Genomic DNA, 21,936 nt, shown 5'->3' on the forward strand with positions numbered 1-21,936 from the left:
ATATTTAGTATTTAAAACAGCACCTTGCATGCATTAGCTAATTCTCCCTGCCTCCCCGTTTATAAATAGAGATGCCAAGGAAGAGGGAATGAATGCTTTGCCAGAACTAGGTCCTGTCTGAAGAATGGAAACAGGTTAAAATCTCAGGAGCTCTCTACTTGCAGCCTGCGCTCAGTTCCCTGAGTGTCTCCCAAGGCATATGGAACCCAAGCCAAAGCGTTTAGAGAATTGCTGGTGAGGTCACAGACAAAAGGAGACATTTGCCTTCAGGTCAGACACATTAAATTGATTGTGGGACCTCTCCAAGAAGACCACAAGAGCTTGAGTCATCCCACAACTTGAGTCAAATGCCTTCTTTGCAGGAATACCCTGGAAGCCAGGGGAGGCAGAGAAAGGAAAAAACCCAACCCAACCCCCCTTCTCCCTGGCTGGCAGATGGCATTGCAGTCACTTGGCAGAAAGGCAGGAGGATATTCCAGTTCAGCTGAAAAGGATATGTCCTGGGTCAAAAAATAAGGTTCATTCATGTCTCCTTTTCTAGTAAACAGCAAAATGAAATTGGCATGAAAGAGAAGAAAAAGTCTCATGCTCAGTTACAGCTTTTTCTTCAGGAAGAATTGTTTGTAGAACACAAAAAGCCAGGAGCCTGGCAGATGAACTTAGAACTGTAGCCTGTCTATTAGAGAATTAAAGCCAGGTTCTATAGTCAACAATATAAAGTTAACTAGGGAGATTTCTTCTAAAACCAGTGAAAAGGAACCTCTGAAGATGACTTGCCATACAAGTGTCTATCTTAGACACCACCTGTATAAGGATGGAATAAGCTGTGTTCTGGGGGTAGCTGTGTCCTTTTATTAGCAAGATGATGAAAGAATAAGCTTTGACAGGATGTTTAAGTCCAGATAGGGAAGGCTGGATGAGATGAAAAGTTACAGAAAATTGTTTACATTTCTAAGGAGAGAGATATATGCTTGTATGTATGTGAACACATTTTACAATGATAATTATTCAACCTGTGCTCAAGCTCAGTATCACAACTATACACAAACAAATACGGTTTATTAGTATTTCTTCTGGTAAAATGAAGAAACCCACACATGTGGCAGCCTCAGTGCAGAATCGGCTCGATCTCTCTCCTGCGTGCCCACACTCCCAAATGCATTCAGAATTTACACTGCAGTCACGAGTATTTGAAACATAAAGATATTACCAAACTTCCACATGATCAGCCTGAAAAGAGCTTTCTAGGGTGGCATATTTTCCAGGAAAGTAGAATAAGATGTGGAGTGATCGGCAGGGAGAATTTTACTTGGTAACATACATCATTTCTAAATTAATTATTTTTACACATTCTTCATACCACAGACATGGATGGAAACAGGGCTACAAATACAAGTTAGTGTGAATTCTGGAACAGCAGCATCAAATCAGTACATCACAAAGAAAATGTACCTAATGTGGGCTCTGTGACTTAAGCTAATTAAAAATATTCTGCAGTTACATGATTAAACAGAAAATCAGACTAAGAATTAAACAGAAAGGTTGTATCTAAAAGTACTTGTTTGAGCAAGGGTGCGAGAGAGGAAATAAAAACTATTCAATTGCTTTACCAAAATTTAAGGCTTTTTACATAGTATACACTTAAAAAAAAAAAACAAACAAAAACCATACCACAAAAAGAGTATGTCTAAGAAAAAACAAGTATTATCTCTTTCCAGTAAGATGAATTTTGGCACACAGAAGGACTGGGATATCTGTAAGACAACAAAGCAGAAAAGACAAAAAGATGTCTTTGATGCCTGTGAAAACATAACCAGGCTAATAATAATGATAAACATTAATTAGAAGACAGCAAATTAATGCAATAGTAAGAGAGCGAAAGGAGGAAACACTATTTTAAAAGCTGTGATCTACCTTCTGGTGTTTCAATCCTTTTCCTTCCATCCCCAAACAGGGGAAATCTTTATTCTTCTGTCTGTTTCCTTTCTACAAGCCCGGTTTAAAAACCTGTGGCAGTCTTTCCCCTGATCTCAGCATGCTTTGGATCAGACTTTACTCTAATAGGCATAGGCTAATTTGCACAAGACTTTTATATTATCTTCTTCCTGCTGCAGTCATGTGCAAAAGTTATATTTCACTTGTTTGATGGCTTCAGTTAATGAAGAATAGCCTCAGTTCATTTCAGCTCATGCTCAAATATACCAGCTGGATGTAATATTATGACTGAGCTCTCATTATAAAGATGTCATGATAAAGATGACCTACAATTTTTGGAGAGAAATTATTGGACTTCCAGATCCCATGTTATCCGTTTGTTGTTCCATGTTTGAAACTGTCAACAAACAAAAACATGTCCTCTTTCTCTAGCAAGATGTCTCATAGGATACAGAGCAAACATCTGCAAGATAATTCAATCAACTTAATGACGTCAATATCTTCCAAGCTTGTCCTGCACAGGCTTTTAAAATCCAGCCTGACAAACTTTTTTGAACTTACTGAGTGACAGTTAATCCTCTAATTTTGTAAGAAAAGCTTAAAAAAAAGTTGAGCCAGAGGGACAAAATTGAAGGTAATGTGGAAATTGGGAACAACGGAGAGAGCAAGAATCCTAAAATCTGAATTAGGGCAGTTCAAACGGGGATTAGCAGCTTCAGTGCCTGCTAACATTAACATAAATTTCCCAGTGCTTTGGGGTGATCAGGACCAGATGCCTGAAGCTTTCTCATAATAATTCAGCTTTCTGAAAAATACTGAATGGGAAACTAGAACATGAGGAATGTGATGGGAAATAAAATGAATTCTTCAGTGTTCTTAACTTCCTGGTATCTTACAACCATCATGGATATTATTCTTAGCAAATAGATTCAGTTAATTAAACCTCTGACTGCTTTTTCAGGTAAAAGGTAAAATGATACCCACAATTTGTTGTAAGAAGTGAAAATAAAACAAAAACTATACAACTCTCAGAATGCTAAAGCACATCACTTGACATATTTTGCCTACAGAGAATGTATAGGCATTCCTATTGAATAAAAATTGTTTACCTTGTAAAAACCAGTTAAGATGAACCAGTAAAAGGCCTGATGATGTTTGCTTGGTATTAATAGTGCTGGATGACACTTCAATGCAAGGGTTTAACTGAGTATTGCTGTAGTTGTTGCAACAATTGCTCCTATCAGTAGAACCAGACAACCCCAAAACAAAATGAAATCATCCATTTTAAAAATAGCCTGCTGTAAGATTTTCCAAAAGAAGTTCTGCTTAGCAATTAGAAAATATTTTTCCCTATACAAAGAATATAAATTACAAAGACGAGATATTGCTCTCAAACCTGTTCAAATCGTCTGGAAGACTTCTATACAGCTCTTCAGACCTTACAATTTTGTATTAAAGGAATCAAAGCAAGAGTCTAATGCAGGAAATTACTGTATGCATGATATTGGGCAAAAATTTAAGAACATTTTCTTTGAAACGGCAAAGCCTTCTCTTCTGACAAGTGCTTATTACCATTAATGTGTTATGTGAAGAATTATTTCTGCTTGGTAAGCTGAAGTACTTTCAAAAAGAAAACACGTGGCATGTAGGTTAAGCAGTAGCTTCGAGTCTGCTGAACGTTGTGCATGCTCATTCTGTTAGACTTTTGTCCTTGGAGCTTGATAAATTACCTATTTTACATACTATGAGTCAAAGAATTAAAGCACATCAGCTCTGATGGTATTGATCGAAGTGCTGTATGTCAGAGCTGACACTGAACTACATTACTTTAAGGAGATTTGTCTGTGAAACATCTGGTGACTACACCAGCTAGGGAGACAGACTTTCATGAGTTCCTTGCACTTGCCAAGCTTTGGAACACAAGTAATAAATAGTCCCAATAAAGAGTGGCATTTCAGAGTGAAGGCAGTATTTTGTGCCCCTGGAGTTATTTAGGATGAATGATGAATATGGGGACTTACTTCTGTAATGATATTTTTGAGGGAGGTTGTCCCTTTTCTTCGCATCCGTATAATTTATTAACCTAGTTTAAATAAAATTATGTCATTTAGATCAGATTTATGATAACAAAATTTTGAATGAGCTTTGAGAGAAAGCAGCCACAGTATAAACTTAAAATTCTTTCCCCCAGCACATGCAATCAGCTGCTTGATTTCCGGATATTATTTTATAGCCTGATTATATTTTTTTCCCTTGAGCTCCAAGACCTAACACTAAGGGGCACCAGAGAACTGAACTGCGTCTGTTCGGATCCATCAGGAACCAGCTGCTGCAACTAACGTTGTAAGTTATTCACCGTGCAATGTGGAGAGGGAATAGGACTTTGGGGGAAACATAACAGGCAAAACAACAGTTCTGCATGACACCTTCTCTGCTACAGAAAACTGTCACTGGAAAAGCAAGGACGCGCTCATTTCAGGAATGCCAAATGTGTCGTTATTGTTTGTCTCAAGGTGTTGAAAAAGAACCCTCACTGTATTTTTCCAGGCAAAAGTTGGGAAATGTGTGAAAATATTTCATGACCTGAAAATTGATTTTTTTGAGAAGCAAAGTATTTCTAAAAAATCCTAGCAGATTGACTTTGTTTGCTTTGATGCTTGATAGGTGTAAACAGAGGAGCGGAGACTTAGGAGTTCATCCTTCCATTAAGTTTTGGATGAGGTCTGGATACCAGCATTTTTTCAATACCGATTCTTAAGATCCTGCTATGGAGATAGAAAACAATTCTCATTTCCCTCATTTTCCCAACAGAACAACAGGAAAACAGTATTAAAAAAAACCCTAAGTAAATCAAGCCTGCTTGCCAGGAGAGGACTCCAGAACTGACTTCCTTCACCCTTAAACTAGGCTGCCAAATAGAGAAAAATTGTGCAGCCAGTGACACATACCTGCAGCCTGTGCCCATTCTGAAAACCTCAGACCCTGTGTCAGGAACCTGTTGCTTATCCCAGTTGTTTTTTTTTTTTTTTTTTTTGTCTCTGGTTGTTTTTTGCATTACTATCTCTTTTGGCCCTGTATTTCTGTTTCAGTCCCTCTAGTCCATCACGAAATATGCAACCAATCAAGCAGAACATAATTAAATAAATTACACTATACATTGGAGAATTTGTGATTCCCTTTTAAAAGCTCGGTCATGGTCTTGTCCCAGAACAGAAAGCATTACAGAAATGCAGATACAGTACAGGGCCCAGTATATCAAATCATTGCAATCAAAGCTCCAAGACCAAAATTAATAATGTACCATTAGCAGATGGTGTGAGATGATTGACTGAGAATTGCAAAGATGCATTCTGATTTGAGTACTACAGACTTTTTTTGTATGATGCTAGCACTTATTTCTGTGTCTTTAAATAGTCTATCAAATAAAACCCACAGATAACTTCTGTTCCATGTAGAATTTGACTCATAGATCTTTTAAGGCCAGATGAGACCATTATGATAATGCATTTTGACCCCCAGCATAACACAGGGCACAGAAATTGCTCGGCAATCCCTCCCTTGGGTCTTCATCTTCTGTTTGAGGTATACCATCTTTTTTTGAATGACATCCAGCCTTGACTTTTTACTCAAAGTGATAGAAATTCCAGCATATTCATTGGTAAGCTCACCCCTCAGTTAATGACAGCTGCAGTCAGAAAAGGTACATGGTTTTGTCCTCCTTGCATATGGTTCATTTTCATATTTCTTCACACCACACCTTTTGAAGATGAAATAAATGCTGTCAGCAGTCTGTATCAACTTATAGACCATGGTCATGTTTGTAAAGGAATGATGTATTTTTAACCAAATAATATGGGGAGAAAACCAGCTTTTGGGGTACATTGTGCACCTTGTTCAAGAGCCATTAGTGGTTGTAAATGATCCCTTACTCCAGGGATGGAGAAAGCATCCGTAACAGGAAAGGTATGGCATCCAAACCTTCCCCTAGTCCGATGGAGAAATTAAAATTCGTGTCTTGGTTATGCTATGGCCAGATAGCATATCTGATGCCTCAACAGGAGCACCTTGTAACTCTAGGTCTCCATCTGATAATTTTCACCTTCTAACTGGCACCTTCTTTTGTCTTGCATGGGATCTGAGCTCCTCAGTTAGTGTTACATTAAAGTGCATCAGCAAGCAAGGTGAAGGTAACTTAGGAGCGAACAAACAACACATTTATTTAAGCAAGAGATCCTGCTGTTTGGAGCCTGGAGGTGGTGGGATCTCTCCTTCAGGTCTGAGTGGAGATCATCAGTGATTCATCACTCTAGTGAGAGAGTTAAGCCTGCCTTCTCTGTCTCTCTCCAGGCAGTGACATCTAAGCACAAAGACTGGCAGTATTTACCCAGCTCATGTGCCGGACGGGGGGGTTGCAAAACTTCTCTTGGGGGGGAATGGTTTGGGGCTTATGGACATTATGCTCTCCAGGTTGCTGCCTCAAAGACTGCCAGCAGTCTTCACGCATTTTACTGTGGGGCCAAAAACCAGCCAGGATCCAGCACCTGGAGCTCCATATGCCATTCGTGATCTGCTATGGCAAGGACAGACACGGGGACAGACCTTTCCAGTCGCCATCCTGCGTGGACATGGTGTTTCAGGGCCACAAAGGGAAGGAGACCCTGAAGGAGAGAGGGCTGGAGGCTGGTACCAAGTAGCCCCTTCTGTAAGGCAAGTAGAAAGAGTTGCACCGAGGAAGCCCTTTGGAGGGGCCATGTGGTCCCCAATGCCTCTCCCACCTTCTCCTCCTCCTCAGGCAGGAGGAGGCAGAGTTGCTGCTGCTGCCAATGCGCCAGGATAGAGAGATCTCGGCGCGGGAGGAGATGACGCAAAAGGCAGAGCTCCCCCCAAAAAAGTGTTTCTCCAGGACGAAGATGGCGGCAACTTAGCCTAGGGGCCCAAGATGCCTGTGCCCATCGGGGGCCCCCAGCCAGGCAGTTCCGCCCCGTGCGCCCGGGGACACCGCGACCGGCGGCAGCAGCGGCGGCAGCCGCAGCCCATTGTCACCAGCAGCGGCGGCGGCCCCGGCAGCCTCCTCCTCCTCCTCTTCCTCTTCCTCCTCCTCCTCTTCAGCATCCTCGGCAGCGCTCCGGGAGCCCTGCAGCAGCGTCTCTCCAGTTAGAGCGGAGGGGGGAGAGGAGAAAGAGGAGACGGAGACAGCGGTGCAGGCATCTGTGCCGCGGCTCGGGGCTGAGGAAGAGGAGCAGCGGCGGCGGCAGGGAGGAAGAGGAGGCGAGGAGCCCTCCTGGAGCCGTCCGTCGGCAGCGGGGGACGTGGCATGCAGCTGTCCGGGGGCAGCGGGCTTTTCTCAGGAGGGAGATGGGGAGCTGCGATCTGACCATGCCTGGGTGAGAGGGGGAAAGGACCAGCCGCGCAGCCCCGCCACCACCAACTATCACCACTACCACCACCATCTCCTCTCCCTCCTCCTCTCTCTGCGTTATTGCTCTTATCTTCTCCACGGCACTCCGCGTTGGATGGACTGGGGCTGCTTCGTGTGGTGAGACCAAGGCAGAGCCACCGGCGAGACCAAACAATATCTCAGAGGAAGAAAAAGAAGAAAGAAAGAGAGAAAGAAGAGGGAGAAAGAGAGAGAGAGGGAGAGTGGACGAGGGAGCGAGCGAGCGAGCGAAGGGAACGCAGGCAAGAAAATCCCCCCAATCTTTTAAGTCAATGCATATTGTGGTGACACTGGCAAAGGAGCCCTCACGGTGGAGTCGGCCAGGGCTGTGCGTTCCCAAAATATGACCAGGGGTGCTTGGATGTGCAGTCGGCAGTATGATGACGGCTTAAAAATCTGGTTCGCACCCCGGGAGAACGAGAAACCCTTCACGGATTCAGAGAGGGCTCAGAAATGGCGACTGTCCCTGGCATCGCTCTTGTTTTTCACAGTCCTGCTCTCTGATCACTTGTGGTTCTGCGCCGAGGCCAAATTCACGGGGACCGGAGAGAAGGAGCAGCCGCCGCCCGAGAAGCCGGAGCCCGCGGAGCCGGAGCTGCTGGCGGGCATGGGGGAGCCGGCGCCCCCCGCGCCCCGGCTCCTCGCCCCCCCCTCGCCCTCCCTCCCGCCCTCCCCCGGCAGCAGCGACGGCGGCAGCCGCGGCAGCCGCACCAACGGCACGGAGCCCCGGCACGGCAAGGCTGCTTTCCTGGGGAACTCCACCGCCAGGCCCCTGGAGACGTGCCCACCCCCGAGCTCCTCGTCCGGGCAGTGCTTCAGCGTGGGGGACGCGGAGGCGGTGTGCCGGCGGCCGGGGGGGCCGCGGGGCGCGGGGCAGAGCCCAGCGCCCGGCTGGGACCTGACGGATTTTTACCTTTCCTTTTGTAATTCCTACACACTTTGGGAGTTGTTCGCCGGGTTGTCCAATCCGGACACTTTGAACTGCAGTCTGGATGTGGTGCTGAAGGGGGGAGGCTCCTGCAGCCAGTGCGTCCAGGCTTACCAGCGCTACGACCAGCACGCTCAGGAGAAATACGAAGAGTTTGAGGTTATGCTCCAGAAATATTTACAGTCGGATGAGTACTCGGTGAAATCGTGTCCTGAGGATTGTAAGGTAGGAGTCCCTGCTGTGTTTCCTGTCCCTGGCTGGCGGGCTGGCGTGCCTCCCTCGTCTGTTGTGCCTGCCGTGGTCCGTGTTTTGGCTGCTTCGGTCTCTGCTCTTGGCGCCAGCGGCCGCGGTTTTTAGGGTGCAGTCGGAGCTGCGGCGGAAACCCGGCGGGGAGCCTCCGTTAGCGCATTGCTAAAAGGGAGGCAAAAAAAAAAAAGAGGGAAGTTCTTTTTGTTTGCTTGTTTGTTTGTTTTAAGTGATGCTCGGTCCTCCGGGAGTGCAGCGCTGGATTTCCCCCTCCTCATGAATATGCGATCGGCTCCGGCTCGGCTGCCGGCTTCCAGCGGGCTGGGATGCGGCTTGGCGGCAGGCAGCGACAGGGGCTGCATGCCAATGAGCGGGGCCCGGGACGGCGGCCGGGGCCGGGGCCGCCCGACGGCTCTGTCCTGCTTGCGGGCCCCTCCGGGGCGGACCGGGTCCGGAGCCTTCAGGTCGGCGGCCAAGCCCCCGAGAGGGGCGGCGGTTGCCCTCGGTGACCGGCGGACGGCCGGGGGCGCGCAGCGGCGGCTCCGAGTGGGTTCCGTAGGACGCTTGGTCGCGGCGGCGGGGCGCGGGGCGGCAGAGCCGGGAGGCTGCCGGCCGCCTCGGGAGCGGGACCGTGTCTCCAGGCACTTTGCCAAAATCTATGGAGCTGGGAAGAGCTGGAGGATGTCAGCGTACACCGCGGTGGCCCTTGGTTGAGAAGTGACGGTGGCAGCATTTCGATAGCCGCGGTGGGTTTCTTTGGTGCGACTGGTGACCCCTCAGAGAGATCCAGAGGGTTTTCCTTCCTTTCCTGTATTGGAAGGCAGGGTCCCACTTCGGCTCTGTGGAGTTGTTGTCTCTACTTCTGCACAAGATTAGTTGGCCTAGCTCTCAAGACGGGAAAGGGCAGAAAAAAGTGTGGTCTTGGGTGCTTAAAATTACTAACCGCGTGCTTTCCCCCCCGTTTGTTGAGTGTTTATTGGGAGCCTGGCCAGGTGGATGGTTTCTGTTGTGAACTGGATTATCTCGACTACTGTAGCACTGTGTTAACCAGTCCAAACCAAGTGCTGCTTTAGCAGTGGAAGACAAGAGTGGGTACACATCGCTGTCCTGACAGAAGGCCCAGCAGTGCCTCCGCGCGTTGTAACTTCTGCGGGGCCTTCTGAAATCGTTTCATGGTAACAGCCCATGCCTAAAAATACCCCTTCACCAGTAAGTGAGTGAAATTTACCTGCATCTTTGCTACAAAAATCAATCTGCAGTCCCTCTAGAAGCTGAAATATCCAGTTTCCCAACTGGATAAAGTCGGAGAGTTGCCAGATTTAGTTTTTCTTGCTAAACCTGACAAAAAGTAAAGTAGTGCCAGCAATTTTGACTCCACTGTTTCTAGGATATACTGTGTGCATACACACATGCTGTATATATGTTACATACTCAGTCACTGGTAATGTAAATGTATTTTATTTCCAGAGTGAGCTGGCTAAGTCAACAGAATTAATTGGATGAATAAAAGCCGTATCGAATGTAAATAGATGTCTGCTGCTGCAGTAACTCTTAAGTAGGAGTTGATGAACTGCTCTGTACTGATGAAGAATCAACATTTCCTTGCTTGGGCTTTCCTTGGGCTTTTTTTGATGTGTCACAGTTTAGTTTGGCTGAACTTTACCACAAAGTGTGTGTGGTTGCTCTAGGGCGTATTGTGGCATGAAAGGTGTTGAAGATGAACAGGGTAACAAACGCACACTGCATTGCGATTTTCCCTTCAGGCACTGAAGAAGGAGGAATACTTGTCTAACGATGGGGAAGAAGTGGCTGACATTAAAATGCTTGCGTAAAGCGTGTAAATGAGCTAGGCAAACGCAGTGCCAGTGACCTGCAGTTCCCCAGCGCCGAGTGCCAGACGGCACGGCTCTGTGCTTGGGAGGATTTGGCCAACCAGCCTGTGTTAAGAGCGAAGGATGTACTAGCAGGGGAAAGAAAATAAATCACAAACCCAGGCAAACCGAGGGTACAACTGAGTGTTTTCCCCACTCCCTCCGTGGAGGCTGGCGGGGTGCGGGGCGAGGCCGGGCGTGGCGAGGCCGGGCGTGACGTGGCCGGGCGTGACGCGTCTGTGCCGCGGTCCGGCGGCCGCTGCCGGGTAGGGGGGGGGGGGGGGGTTGCTGTCCGAGGTGCTGCAGAGGCAGCGCACGCAGCCCGCGGCCCTCGCTGGGAGGTGTGTGTGGGACACACCGCTGTGTCCGGCCCCCACCGCCCCTTTTGCAGCCGCTGGGACCCTCTGGAGCCCTTCGGGTCTCTCGGGTGGCTGAGCGAAGCCGAGCGTTTAGCGGGTCCGGCCGGCGTGCTCGTAACTGAGGTGCTTGTGCGCGGTGCACCCCGAGGGGCGTACGGGCCGGAGCTGAAAACTCGTGCTGAGTACTTTGCAGTGTTTGCTGCAGTGTTTTGCTGGGTTTCCTGGTGGTTTATGCACGTTTCATTTCTAAAACTCGGTCAGGACAGAGCTCTTGTTGTGCCAGTGAATGTTGCTGCTTTTCTCAAGCCTCGGGCATCTGGATTATTCTCAGAGTAAATAATCAGAATAGGCGATGAAACTTCCTATCTAACTCTGTGTCTGTGTGCACACCCCTTGGCTGGCTTCTGTGGTGAGCACAGGTTTATGTTCTTCTAAGAAAAACACTAAGGATGCCGGCTGTACTCAGTAGTCATGTCTGTAAGTCATGGCTTACTACAAAGGAAAGCTTTTTAACCTGTTTCTATTTAAGATATGTTCCGTACTCTGGGATGGCTGCTTCTTTCACAGAAAAAAAGGAGCTTTTCATCCAGATGACCAATTATAGCTGGTGACAGTCAATAAAATTCACACTGAATAACAGTCAACATAAAACTTGCACTCAGGTATTATTTACCCCTACCAACTATCCCCACCACCCCCTCCCACCCTTGACACTATCAGTTCTCACAGAAGAGTGAAAATTGTAGGGGTTCCTCAGCCCAGCATGTTACGCCTTTCAAGAACTTACCGTTGGCCATAGCAAATAGTACTCATCACAGTGCTTTTGGCGTATGAGTCTAAATCTCAGACTTAATATTTTAACTTCTTTATCTGCAACTGAAAAAAAAAAAGAACTCTGCTTTCAAAATATTTTGTGTTCCATTACATGTCTCCTGGTCTTGGAATAATGTTTTAGAGAAATTGCTTTGTTTTGCAGAACTTTGCAGTCAGGAGTTGTTTGGGTTATCAGTTCACATTTAGCTATTCTACGTGGTGAGTTTTGGTTCTGCATTTAATATATAACTATAGTCGTAGTCACTCTTTTTTTTTAAAACAACCTGTAATTATGGTCTTACTATTAAACTTCTTACTGAGTTGCATTGGGATTTTTTAAAATTTTGTAGAAAATTATGAGAATTTTGAATTTAAGAACATTTGGAAAACATGTTTATTTTTCGTAGCATCAATGAATGTACGTGTGTATTTGATATTTTTAGGATGTCAGCAGTCTTTGTATATTGTTTAGGAGTTCTGGATATCAGTGCTGTCTCAGTATAAATCCATCCTTAGCTTATTTTAAAAAAAAAATAATTGAAGTCTGATGTCTTATATGTTGTTTTCTTGTCTTGACAGTCATATATCAGTAGTGGCTAAGCACTATAAGGAAGACAAATATTTGAGTGCATTACATATTCAACAAGGTGATGTAGATAAATTACTGTAGTTTTATTCAATCATTGAAGTAGCAGAGTAACAGAATCTGATTCTACATTTCTGTTTTTCTCTTTTAAAGCTAATTTTGATTTTTTTTTTTGTATTCATGGAATTTTGCTTTTGTACATTATAAAGCATTGGTTTTATTTACAGAGATGGTTCTTGGCAATATCTATAGTTCCTTGGTTTCCAGTATATTATTTTTATATACAATGTGACACAGGACTGTATTCAAAGAATTGACAGAGAACTGTATTGGCTTGACGTTGGAAGACGCAGTTCCTCTTAATGACTTGTCAGCTTTCTATCAGGGGAAATACTCAAGTTCTTATTCCTAAGACAGCAGATAATCACTCTGTGGAATAAGAGAAAATTCTGGCTACTTCTGATTAAGAACTGGGTCAAATAACTAAGTAGGACATATAAAGGTAAAGGTTTTAATTTTTTTTTTTTTTAAGACATAGAACTTCTGTCTTTGTGAAAAGTATCAGAGGCCGAGGCTTTCTTGTCAGATGTGTTTATTAGTGTTTGAACAAAACATCTAGTAACATTTTTGACATAGTTTTCTTTAACCCAGAGAAAGTTGAGAGTGTTCAAAATGTGGCCTTCCTTCGTGCTAGATAAAGTATTGAAGGGTGTAATTCAGGTAAGTGCGTTATAATTAGAATAGCATTAAAATAATTCATTTTTTCTCCCAAGAATATCAGAGGAAAAATAAAAGTATAGCAAATATTTTTTGTCAACATGGCTAAAAAGGCAAACATGAGCTGACATCCCAGGTACTCAACATGTACACAGATTTTTTTTCCCCTCAAGAATTAAATAGCATTTAATAACTTCTGATATGAGGTTTATGATACTGATATCAGAAATACGTAAGAAATTAGCTGAGTTACAGTGCTACTTTATTAAAAATAACAATAAAGTATTTAATCATTAAATACAGATGATAGGAATATAGAGCTAGTGCTTCTTTTAATTTTTTTTTTTTGGATCAAAGACCTGTGTTCAACTACTTTTGAGTAAGAGGATGATTGAAAGTTATTTAAAACAATTAAAATCACATTTGTTCTCATTTATCTGGAAATATCAAAGCTTATATGAATCATGACTTTTCCAAGAACTTTTTCTTAAACAGCATATGTAGTCTAATTAGGTTTTGATATAAACTCTCAGTTAAGCTGGCAGAAGAGAGCAGATGAGAAATACGAAACCAAAAGCTCAAGTGATAAAAGAACCCTTCTGTTACAAAAGGTCACATAGACCAGCATCTGCTGCAAAGTTAGACATTTCAATTGCACATCTTAATCACACAGTATTTATATGATATACAAGAGTGATACCTAAACTATCAGAAGAAACTCTTACAAATTAAACCTTCAGAAATCTACGCTGATGGTCAGCGTCTAATGGAACTGGGGAACAATAAGCATTAATTACTGAATTGATGTATTTTCAGAACATGTTGAAATTTAAATATATATTTTAAAGCTCTTTTAAAAATTAATAATATGATGCATTAAAAAAGCCATGACATTGAAATGTATGTATTTTTTTAAGTTTTGTTTAAAATGCTGAGGAACTGAAGTGTCTGTATAAATTGATGTTTGCACATGCTATTTGTTCAATTGATTTAAAAAAAAGTGTATTTTTTCAAAAGTAATTAAAGATATTTATGTGGATTAATTTAGTGTAACTGTTCTTGCAGTAATGCACTGGTATTGTAATATAAGGAGCAACACTCACTGTGTACTAATTGTATTTTGACATTGTGTTTTGGCCTGAAGTCCTGATGCAGCGGTCTGCTTCAGTCTCCTGTATCAAGCTAGATGAATGGCACAGCACTCAGGGAAGACTGTGCACATGCTTACAGTCATCCAGCTGCTTAAATGCTTTGTTGGAGCAGGATCAGACCTCCTTACTCCTAAGGGTCTTCTCTCCAGAAATGAGTTCACTCGACCCAACTTTTTAAAAGTTTGCATCTAGTTGATCATCTAGATATTCATCCCATTCATAGTGCCATTGGGTACTTCATTCATGATTGCAGGGGAAAAAATGACTGCAGATGACTAGCACAGAGTAGTTGAAGTGGACTTCGCCCCAGTTCAGCAGCCACCGTTTAACACTTAATGGTATGAGTTGTCACATGCCTGAGGGCTCTGCCCTCGATTTTACTTTGGTCATTGTTTTTCTTTGCGTTAAGCAGGCCAGTAAACGTGCACCTTGCAGAGGATGCAGCAGTCCTTCTCCTCCTTTTCATGTTCTTCTAGGAAAAGTAATCAAAATGCAAATTATAGTTCCATCACTTATCTTGCCTAAAAATCATTTGGTCTATACTTAGTAATTTATCACTCGAGTCTTGCATTAAGATCCGTAATGTATTTAGATCTGTGAATTGCCTAAAAGGGAAAAAGTAACAGAAGCTGAATTTTTAAATACTACTTTTTTGATAAGTATCACTTGTAACACTCCAGAAGACAGAAAAATCAGATAATTCATCTGACCAAAAACAGAAAAAAAAAAGGAAGAAAAAAGTAGGTGTTCAGTATGGATCCCCACATCAAATGTAAAAGTTCAGAGTGTCTTTGTAGTCAATGGAGATACACAGGTTATTTTAGTATCTGAGTCAGTTCACTATAAAGTGGACATCCAAAATAGGTCAGATGGATTATGCCCTAAAAGTACCTGTTCATTTTCTCTGAAGAGTGCATACTGTCATTTTGTCTCAGATGCAAATGCTCCCACTGTGGACCTCTGAAGTCATGTTAGATGAATCCTAGCAAAGTGATTTGGGAATAAAAGAAGTTTGATGTTATGTTCATACGCAAAATTTAATTTAAGTTTGTAAAACCCTGCTCCTCATGCTGTCCCACACCAACCTAGTGAAATCACAAGCCCCTTTCGCTTCTCAGATAAATATACTCTGCCACTGAAGAATGTGTGTTATGCAGTCTGCTTCTTAGGGATGAGAACAGGAAAGGGTCTTGTATGACATAACTTTTTGTCACTGTATGGAGAGAGGGAAGGCCAAGATTTTCTACATAGTACTTTTCCAGTTGCTACTTCTGAAAAACCATGAAATAACAATTGTAGGTCATTTTCCTAATTTTGCAGGTAAATCTGCTACAGATTGTTCTTTTATTCTTACTTTTCTCTTTATGAGGGAAGTGGATTTTTTTTGAGGGGGGGAGGGGTGGGGTTTTCTATACATTATCTGGGTTTCATTTTCTTCCCTTAGACCAAACCAGAGGGAACTCCCAAGACTACCCAGTCACTCTCACACAAGAGGCACATATTCTCAGATGTTTATGCCACTGTACTAAATAACCATACTGTACTTTTCTATGTACTTTTCACTGTAGTTTTCTCTTGTCAGAACTGTAGAGCAAACATCGCTAAGTGAGAACGTGTGATAGTTTGGTTTACTTTACAGCTTCAATCAGTTAGATGAATACAAATTTAGTGAGGCACTAGAGACATATTCTGGTTCATAGACAGATTTTATTAATTCAAGGATATGTTAAAAAAAACAAAGAAAATGAGACCAGATCTGGTTTTGGATTTCTGATCTAACCTTGTTTGCAAACAGGGCAGATACATGAAAGGCATAGGTGGCTCCTTTAGAACACATACATTGAACTGCTGTAACCAGAGTCCACAAGGACAAAGAGAACAGGGCATGATGTAAGCAGCTTTGAAGTGAACTCGATCAACATTCGATAGTGTCCCACACTTCATCTTATCTCTCTGATCCAACCTGGTGCGCATGTCTCAAAGGCTGTGTTTGTAGTAACAGTATCCTAAAGCCTTTGTGGAAGAACCTGGTAGGATCCCTTGAAACACTGGTCAAATGCAGCCAAACTTTTAGGACAAATGGTGATGATAAAAGTTGAACTGATAAACTTCAACAGTTCTATATGAATATTTTGGTCCACTGAAGTGTCTTGGAGATCCTGGTGGGAATGTACATCTTTCCTATAGATGGATGTTGAGGCATCATTCAGAGATTTCATCATTACAAGGCAACTTGCTGATTGAAAGCAGTAGCAATGACGATCTCAACTGAATTTACCAACAAAAAATAGGCTTGGCTCCAGGTTTTTTTTTAGAAATTCTGCAGCAGTTTGGAAGTCATTGTGGATGTTTTAAATTATTTCAATTAAATTAGAAAGAAACTGTACCTGACAAATTATATTCAAAAAAGTACAAATTTTCACTTATGGCATATGACTATTTAATTTTTACATTTCTTGTTTGTTTTTTTTATTTAATGTTACAATTTAGGTAGTTCCTTAGTCAAGCCATTATATCTTCAAATTAATCTATCATACAATTTGGAAAAAAAAAGAAAGTAATGGTATTTTTGTAGTCTAGAACATGCAGTATATCGTAGTTTTCAAGACACATTTTTCCAGGGAGCGAATATGGTATCTCGAATGAATTTCAAATGCACGTTTAATTCTTGCTGATCCTCTGCATGTTAGATTAGATGTTGCCTTCAATTTGCCTGAACACTTATGTAAATGGTATCTTGGGCCTGTCAACACACTTCATCTATGTAAAACATCATAATGGAGTATCTTTCTTACATTTTTGAGGTATTAGCAATCCAGACGATGTTCTTTAATAAAGTGAAGGGGAAAATGGATTGCCTGTGATACTTAGAAAAGTTGTTTTTCATGGTTTAGTTATGCTTACAGGAGAATGAGAGAGATCCCAGAGTTTGTTGATTGATGGTTTGCTGATCATTGCTCTACATTGGTTAGCTTGCTCTCCATAATTCTGAGGTTACACTCACAGGCTCTTGGAAACATTAATTTTGAGTGAGATTTATTAATTTAGATAAATAGTTAGATTTAAAGATCTATTAAGGAAGAATGTGAGCAACACATAAATGCTTTAAAATATACATTAAAAATATATATCTTGCAACTTTCTAGGTGTCATAATAGATAGCTAAATATAAGACCATAAATATAAAAATTTATTCATGCTTACATATTATTCATGAAGAACAGTACACTAGAAAGAAAATATTTTCCTAGTATGGAAAGTTTATTCTTAACCCATATTAGGTGATAGTTGATTTATTCTGCTCATGATTCAAGAAAAAAACATTATTAATATAACTTTGTCATTTAAAGGGGTATCTTAATTGGTGTTAGAGGTAAAGTTATATTTTTGAAGGCACTAAAATGATGTCTGCAGAGACAAAATATTTGCATTTGAACGTATGCTCACTCGGTTAAAAAAATAGACACCTTTTAAAGTAAAGCCCAACTTGTAGAAAGACAAAAAAGTAGAAAATATGCAATTTTTTTCTTTTTTTTTTTTTTTTTGGTGTGGAACAAATAACACAGGTATGCATTTTTAAAAAAATGTACTTACAAAAATTACATGCAAATTTCCCACGAGTATTCTTAACATTGCCTTCACTTATCTTAGTTGTTGAAACCGGATTCTTGTATAGAAAGAGGTTTAGAATGATAAGGAAATTTTGTTTTTTCATAGTTGGAAGTAAACAAGATTGCATAATAAAAAACTTATATCTGATTTGTAAAGGTAGACCACTTTGTGTTGACATCTGGTATAGCACACCTCACTTTAGAAATAAAGCAATTTAATGTATGAACAAACTGCAAGTTTCAATATCAAAATGATAAAATTACGTATGTTAACCATGGTATTTTTTATTAGAAACATCTACAAATAATCTGAAATTGATGCTTTGGTAAAAACTAAAACCTCTGGCAATTTTCAAGAGAAGCATTACAATAAATACCTCTTTAGAGTACTGGTTATTAGTAAATTCCTTAAGCAAGTTTCTAGTAGTTTTCCAGTGGGATGTTTCTGCACTGATTCCAGACCTGTTGAAGTCAGTAAAATAGTGTAATGAGTGCAGAAAAATCCCTCTCTGTCGTCAGAGCCTAATTCATTGACCGCTTTATTATTAAGTATTCCAAATGCATCTATTTTGGAATACTGAAGACTTTATACCCCTGTAGGTACAAAAACATCCTTTCATGTTTTTCCTTTCACACTATGGTAAAGCTATGAATATTGCTGTACAGTGCTTTACAGTGAGACTGGGCAGTTTCAATCTGAAGGAGGTTTTTATGGAAGGGAACAAGTATGGGAAGGGAACAACCCCCACCATGGGCTGCGGGGAAGACGACGGCTCAGCCTGTTTGACTATACAACTGAGTGGGGTCCAGGATCAGGATATGTGGGGATTAGACTCTGCTCACTTCAGGTTCTGTACTTAAAAAAATCTCAAAACATAAACATAGACAAGGCCCTGTTTCGAAGATACGAGGTTTTACAATTCTTCATGCATTCAGAGAAGAAAGATGAAAATTTTCAGTCCCTTTCTGCTGTGAAGTTAGTCTTCCTGTAAATATTTTTACCTGCCAGGATGTGGACTGGTATTCGGAAGATGTAGGAGTTTTTGAACAAGGTACTTTTGAAATAGTGGTCAAATAATCTTAAAAGTAGAATTATTTTTTATTTTCATTTTTTTTTTTCTCCTATGCTTTCTGTTATAACAGTCCTTGGGGAAATGACCCCTATTATGAACTAAGTTTAGCTAACAAGATAAAGTGTATCACTGGAGTTCAGGAAACGAGGCTTGCTGGTTTATATCCCAATTCAGTTAGAAGTGCATTATTGGTTTCTTTTGTCTCTATTTAAATCTTATAAATGTTAAAGCTGAATTTTATAAATATACATTTTTTGCAACCTCACTATATTAATGAAATTAAATCATTACTGCAACAATAGCTTTTCAAAATTTAGCAGCTGAGATTGATTCTTGGGACGTGATCTGAGTAAATGTACTGCAAGCCAATCACTGTGTGACATACTCGAATTTAGAATATTATTTTAATTTGTAAATATAGACCAATTTTCTTCAGTCAGGAATCTACAGTGCCATAAAACAGGACTAACTTCATTGAAATCAATCCTTTACTTAGACGTAATACTGTTTTGAGAGCAGGAGGAGGCACATGATATACTTTAAAACTCAAATGTATGAAATCAAAGGGCTAGATTTGACTCTGATTGATTACAAACCTTGCTACAAAAAGCAATATGCACAGTGCCTTAAATGCTCATTGCCTTGTCTTTCACTGACATAACTAATTTGTTATTTTTGTCAGATTGATGGCTTTTTTTCCCTTCTCTTTGTTGTTGTACTTGGTCTTGATTTCATTCTCTTATTCTATTGATTTTCCAGTCACAACTGTAGAAAAATATTATAAGCTTAACTTGTTCAGCTATCTGGGGCAGGAGGGGGGGACGGACCCCTGAAGACAGCAAAGCAGAATTATTATTTGCCTTTTCCAGCCAAGACTGTAGGTCATCTACCAGTGTTAAAAGTAGAGACGTTGATCAGTATTGCTAGTTTGTATCCAGAGAAGATGCTTTGATTGCTCTGAAGACACTTTGTATTTAGGCTTGTATAAGTACAGTTAGAATTTAAGCATAAGTTGTAAAATTGTTTGGGTAATGGAAGTTTTGCTCTTTGATACATTTCATAATGTATAAAAAGGTAGTAATTTTAACAATGACTCATCTTAAATAAAAATTACAGATATTATACACACATATATACATATATATGTGTGATATACATATATATATGTATGTATAAGTCTTACAGGAGGTGTGACAAGGAATATATATCTTTGGGAGGCTATAGAACAGTCCTGAAGTAGACTCCTATTGAGAAATCTTTGAAATGCCCTGGATTTTTTAAAATTCAGAAATAGTTTAGGAAGTACAGAAAATGTAGCAATTATTCCTAAATGGTCTTTTAAATTTTTCACTTACTAATATATTCGTTTCCTGATTGATCTGAGAATGTAAATTACTTAGGGTATTTTCTTTCTTTCATCGAGACTTGAGAAAGGCCCCACAGTAAATGCGGAATACATAAGCATCAGTTGTGGATGTCATAGACAGGATGCTCACTAACTCTGTTCTTCCAACTCCTTTGTAGAGACCCTCCATGTAGTCAGACTGAAATTTGGATCAAAACCACCTAAAACTCCACGTATCCCTGTTACCTAATGTTAATAAATGAAGGAAGAAGCTACTTTAACTGTTCTATTCGCTTCATCGGAACGTTTTAGATTATTTTTGTTTCTTCTTCTTTCATTTGCACATTACCTGACAGGGTTTTTTGTTTGTGTATGTGGTCTTTTTTAAAGACCTACTTCTTTTGATTGCTGTAATTATGCGGGAGATCAGGTTTTTATTACTGTTGTATCATCAGAGTTTTATATTTTTTCTGGGATATTTTAAAGGGCAGAATTATGTTAGCTTGTGCAGCATAAGTATGAATTTCAATGACTTCCCAAATGTTTATTTAAATCTTTTCTACTTTTTCCTATCTAGATATGGCTGTTTCTTTTTGATCACTGGAGAAATATTCCTCCCTAAATTTTGGTATGATTTGCAGAGAGCTGCTATTTGGGATGGACGAAATCTTATTTCCTTTTGTAGCTGTTTAGATCTGCAAGAGGAGGTGAAGTTAGGTTTTTCAGCTTGCAGGAAATATTTACGTCTCAGAATTTTACCGAAATCATGACTGGCAGGGAAGATCAGTAGGCTCACAGAAAGGAATAAGAGATTTGTGAATATCAATAAGCTTTTTTTCAGGTTACTCTAAATTTCTGGTCCTGCATACTGGATAGGTAACGAAACATAAAGTATGTATGAATAAAGTGGTGATATGTTCTAAAGAGAAGCAAAAAACCTGAAAGTGTTTTTTAAAGGGTTGTTTTGGGTTTTTTGTTTGTTTGTTCTTTTTGATTCTGTAATTAATAGTACTATTGGGGAACTTAAACATTACAGCAATTTAGCAATGCAGCACGTAGTGGGTGATGCACCTGTAGTATTTCTCAAAGGGCTGGTCCTATTTCAAATTCCTTTCTTCACTTTGTGTCTTAATAAAGTTTAAAGGCAACTACTCATTTCCTACAGAGTCTGTACAGACTTGGGCACGCAGCTCACAAATCTCAAGTGCGTGGGCTCCATACAGGCAGCTGCCCTGAGGCTGTGTCGACATCAGCGTTCCAGTTCAGGTCAGGGGTGTGCTGTTGAAACAAATCTCCCACTCGCTCCCACTCCCACTCTTACCACATCTTGATTCATGTCACGGAGCAACCTGGGAGCACACAAGCTGGATTGTTTTGTGCTGAAAGTAAAGGTGAAGTGCCCCAGGAGCGCATCTAATGAGTTGCAGGCAGTAGGGGACACGCAGTCTCTAGGACTAGGGCTAGCCCAAAGTAAAACCATGAAACACAGGCACTGTGGGTGCCAGGGCTTCAGCGCTGTTAGAGCCTTCAGAGCTTTTCTACAGAGCCACCCTCCTTGTTAATATTCATATAGACATAATTAAAAAGACTGAAATTCAATCCTTATGTGGAGATCATTCCCAAAGTGTCTCAGCAGTTTCTTCAGGACTGCAGTTCAAGACCCGGAGCCAAAGCTGTGGAATGAATCATTGCACCTGGCTCTATATAATCATGGCACTCACTAGTGAGCATCTATCATTCTTTTTTTTTTTTTCTTTTTGTTTAGTGTGCTGCTGGGGTTTTTTTTTTGTCTCCTTTCCTTCTTCAGTTGGCATACCCATGGAGGTGAAGCACAGCATGGTGCAGATTTTTGCTCCGTGCCTTC

General features: G+C 41.2%; 1 protein-coding gene across 1 annotated transcript in view; it reads left to right on the forward strand.

Moving 5' to 3' along the window:
- Nucleotides 1–7,715: 7,715 nt before the first annotated feature.
- NALF1 (NALCN channel auxiliary factor 1) overlaps nt 7,716–21,936 on the forward strand; it is a gene marked incomplete at its 5' end in the record, with an annotated part of 492,921 nt that continues 478,700 nt past the window's right edge. Inside the window, one exon of the mRNA XM_084265496.1 lies at nt 7,716–8,525. Within this exon, the coding sequence (XP_084121622.1) occupies nt 7,716–8,525 (810 nt within the window). The remainder of the gene's footprint in view (nt 8,526–21,936) is intronic.

This window comes from Gallinula chloropus (genome assembly GCF_964237585.1).
Source record: "Gallinula chloropus genome assembly, chromosome: 1".
Classification (NCBI taxonomy): domain Eukaryota; kingdom Metazoa; phylum Chordata; class Aves; order Gruiformes; family Rallidae; genus Gallinula; species Gallinula chloropus.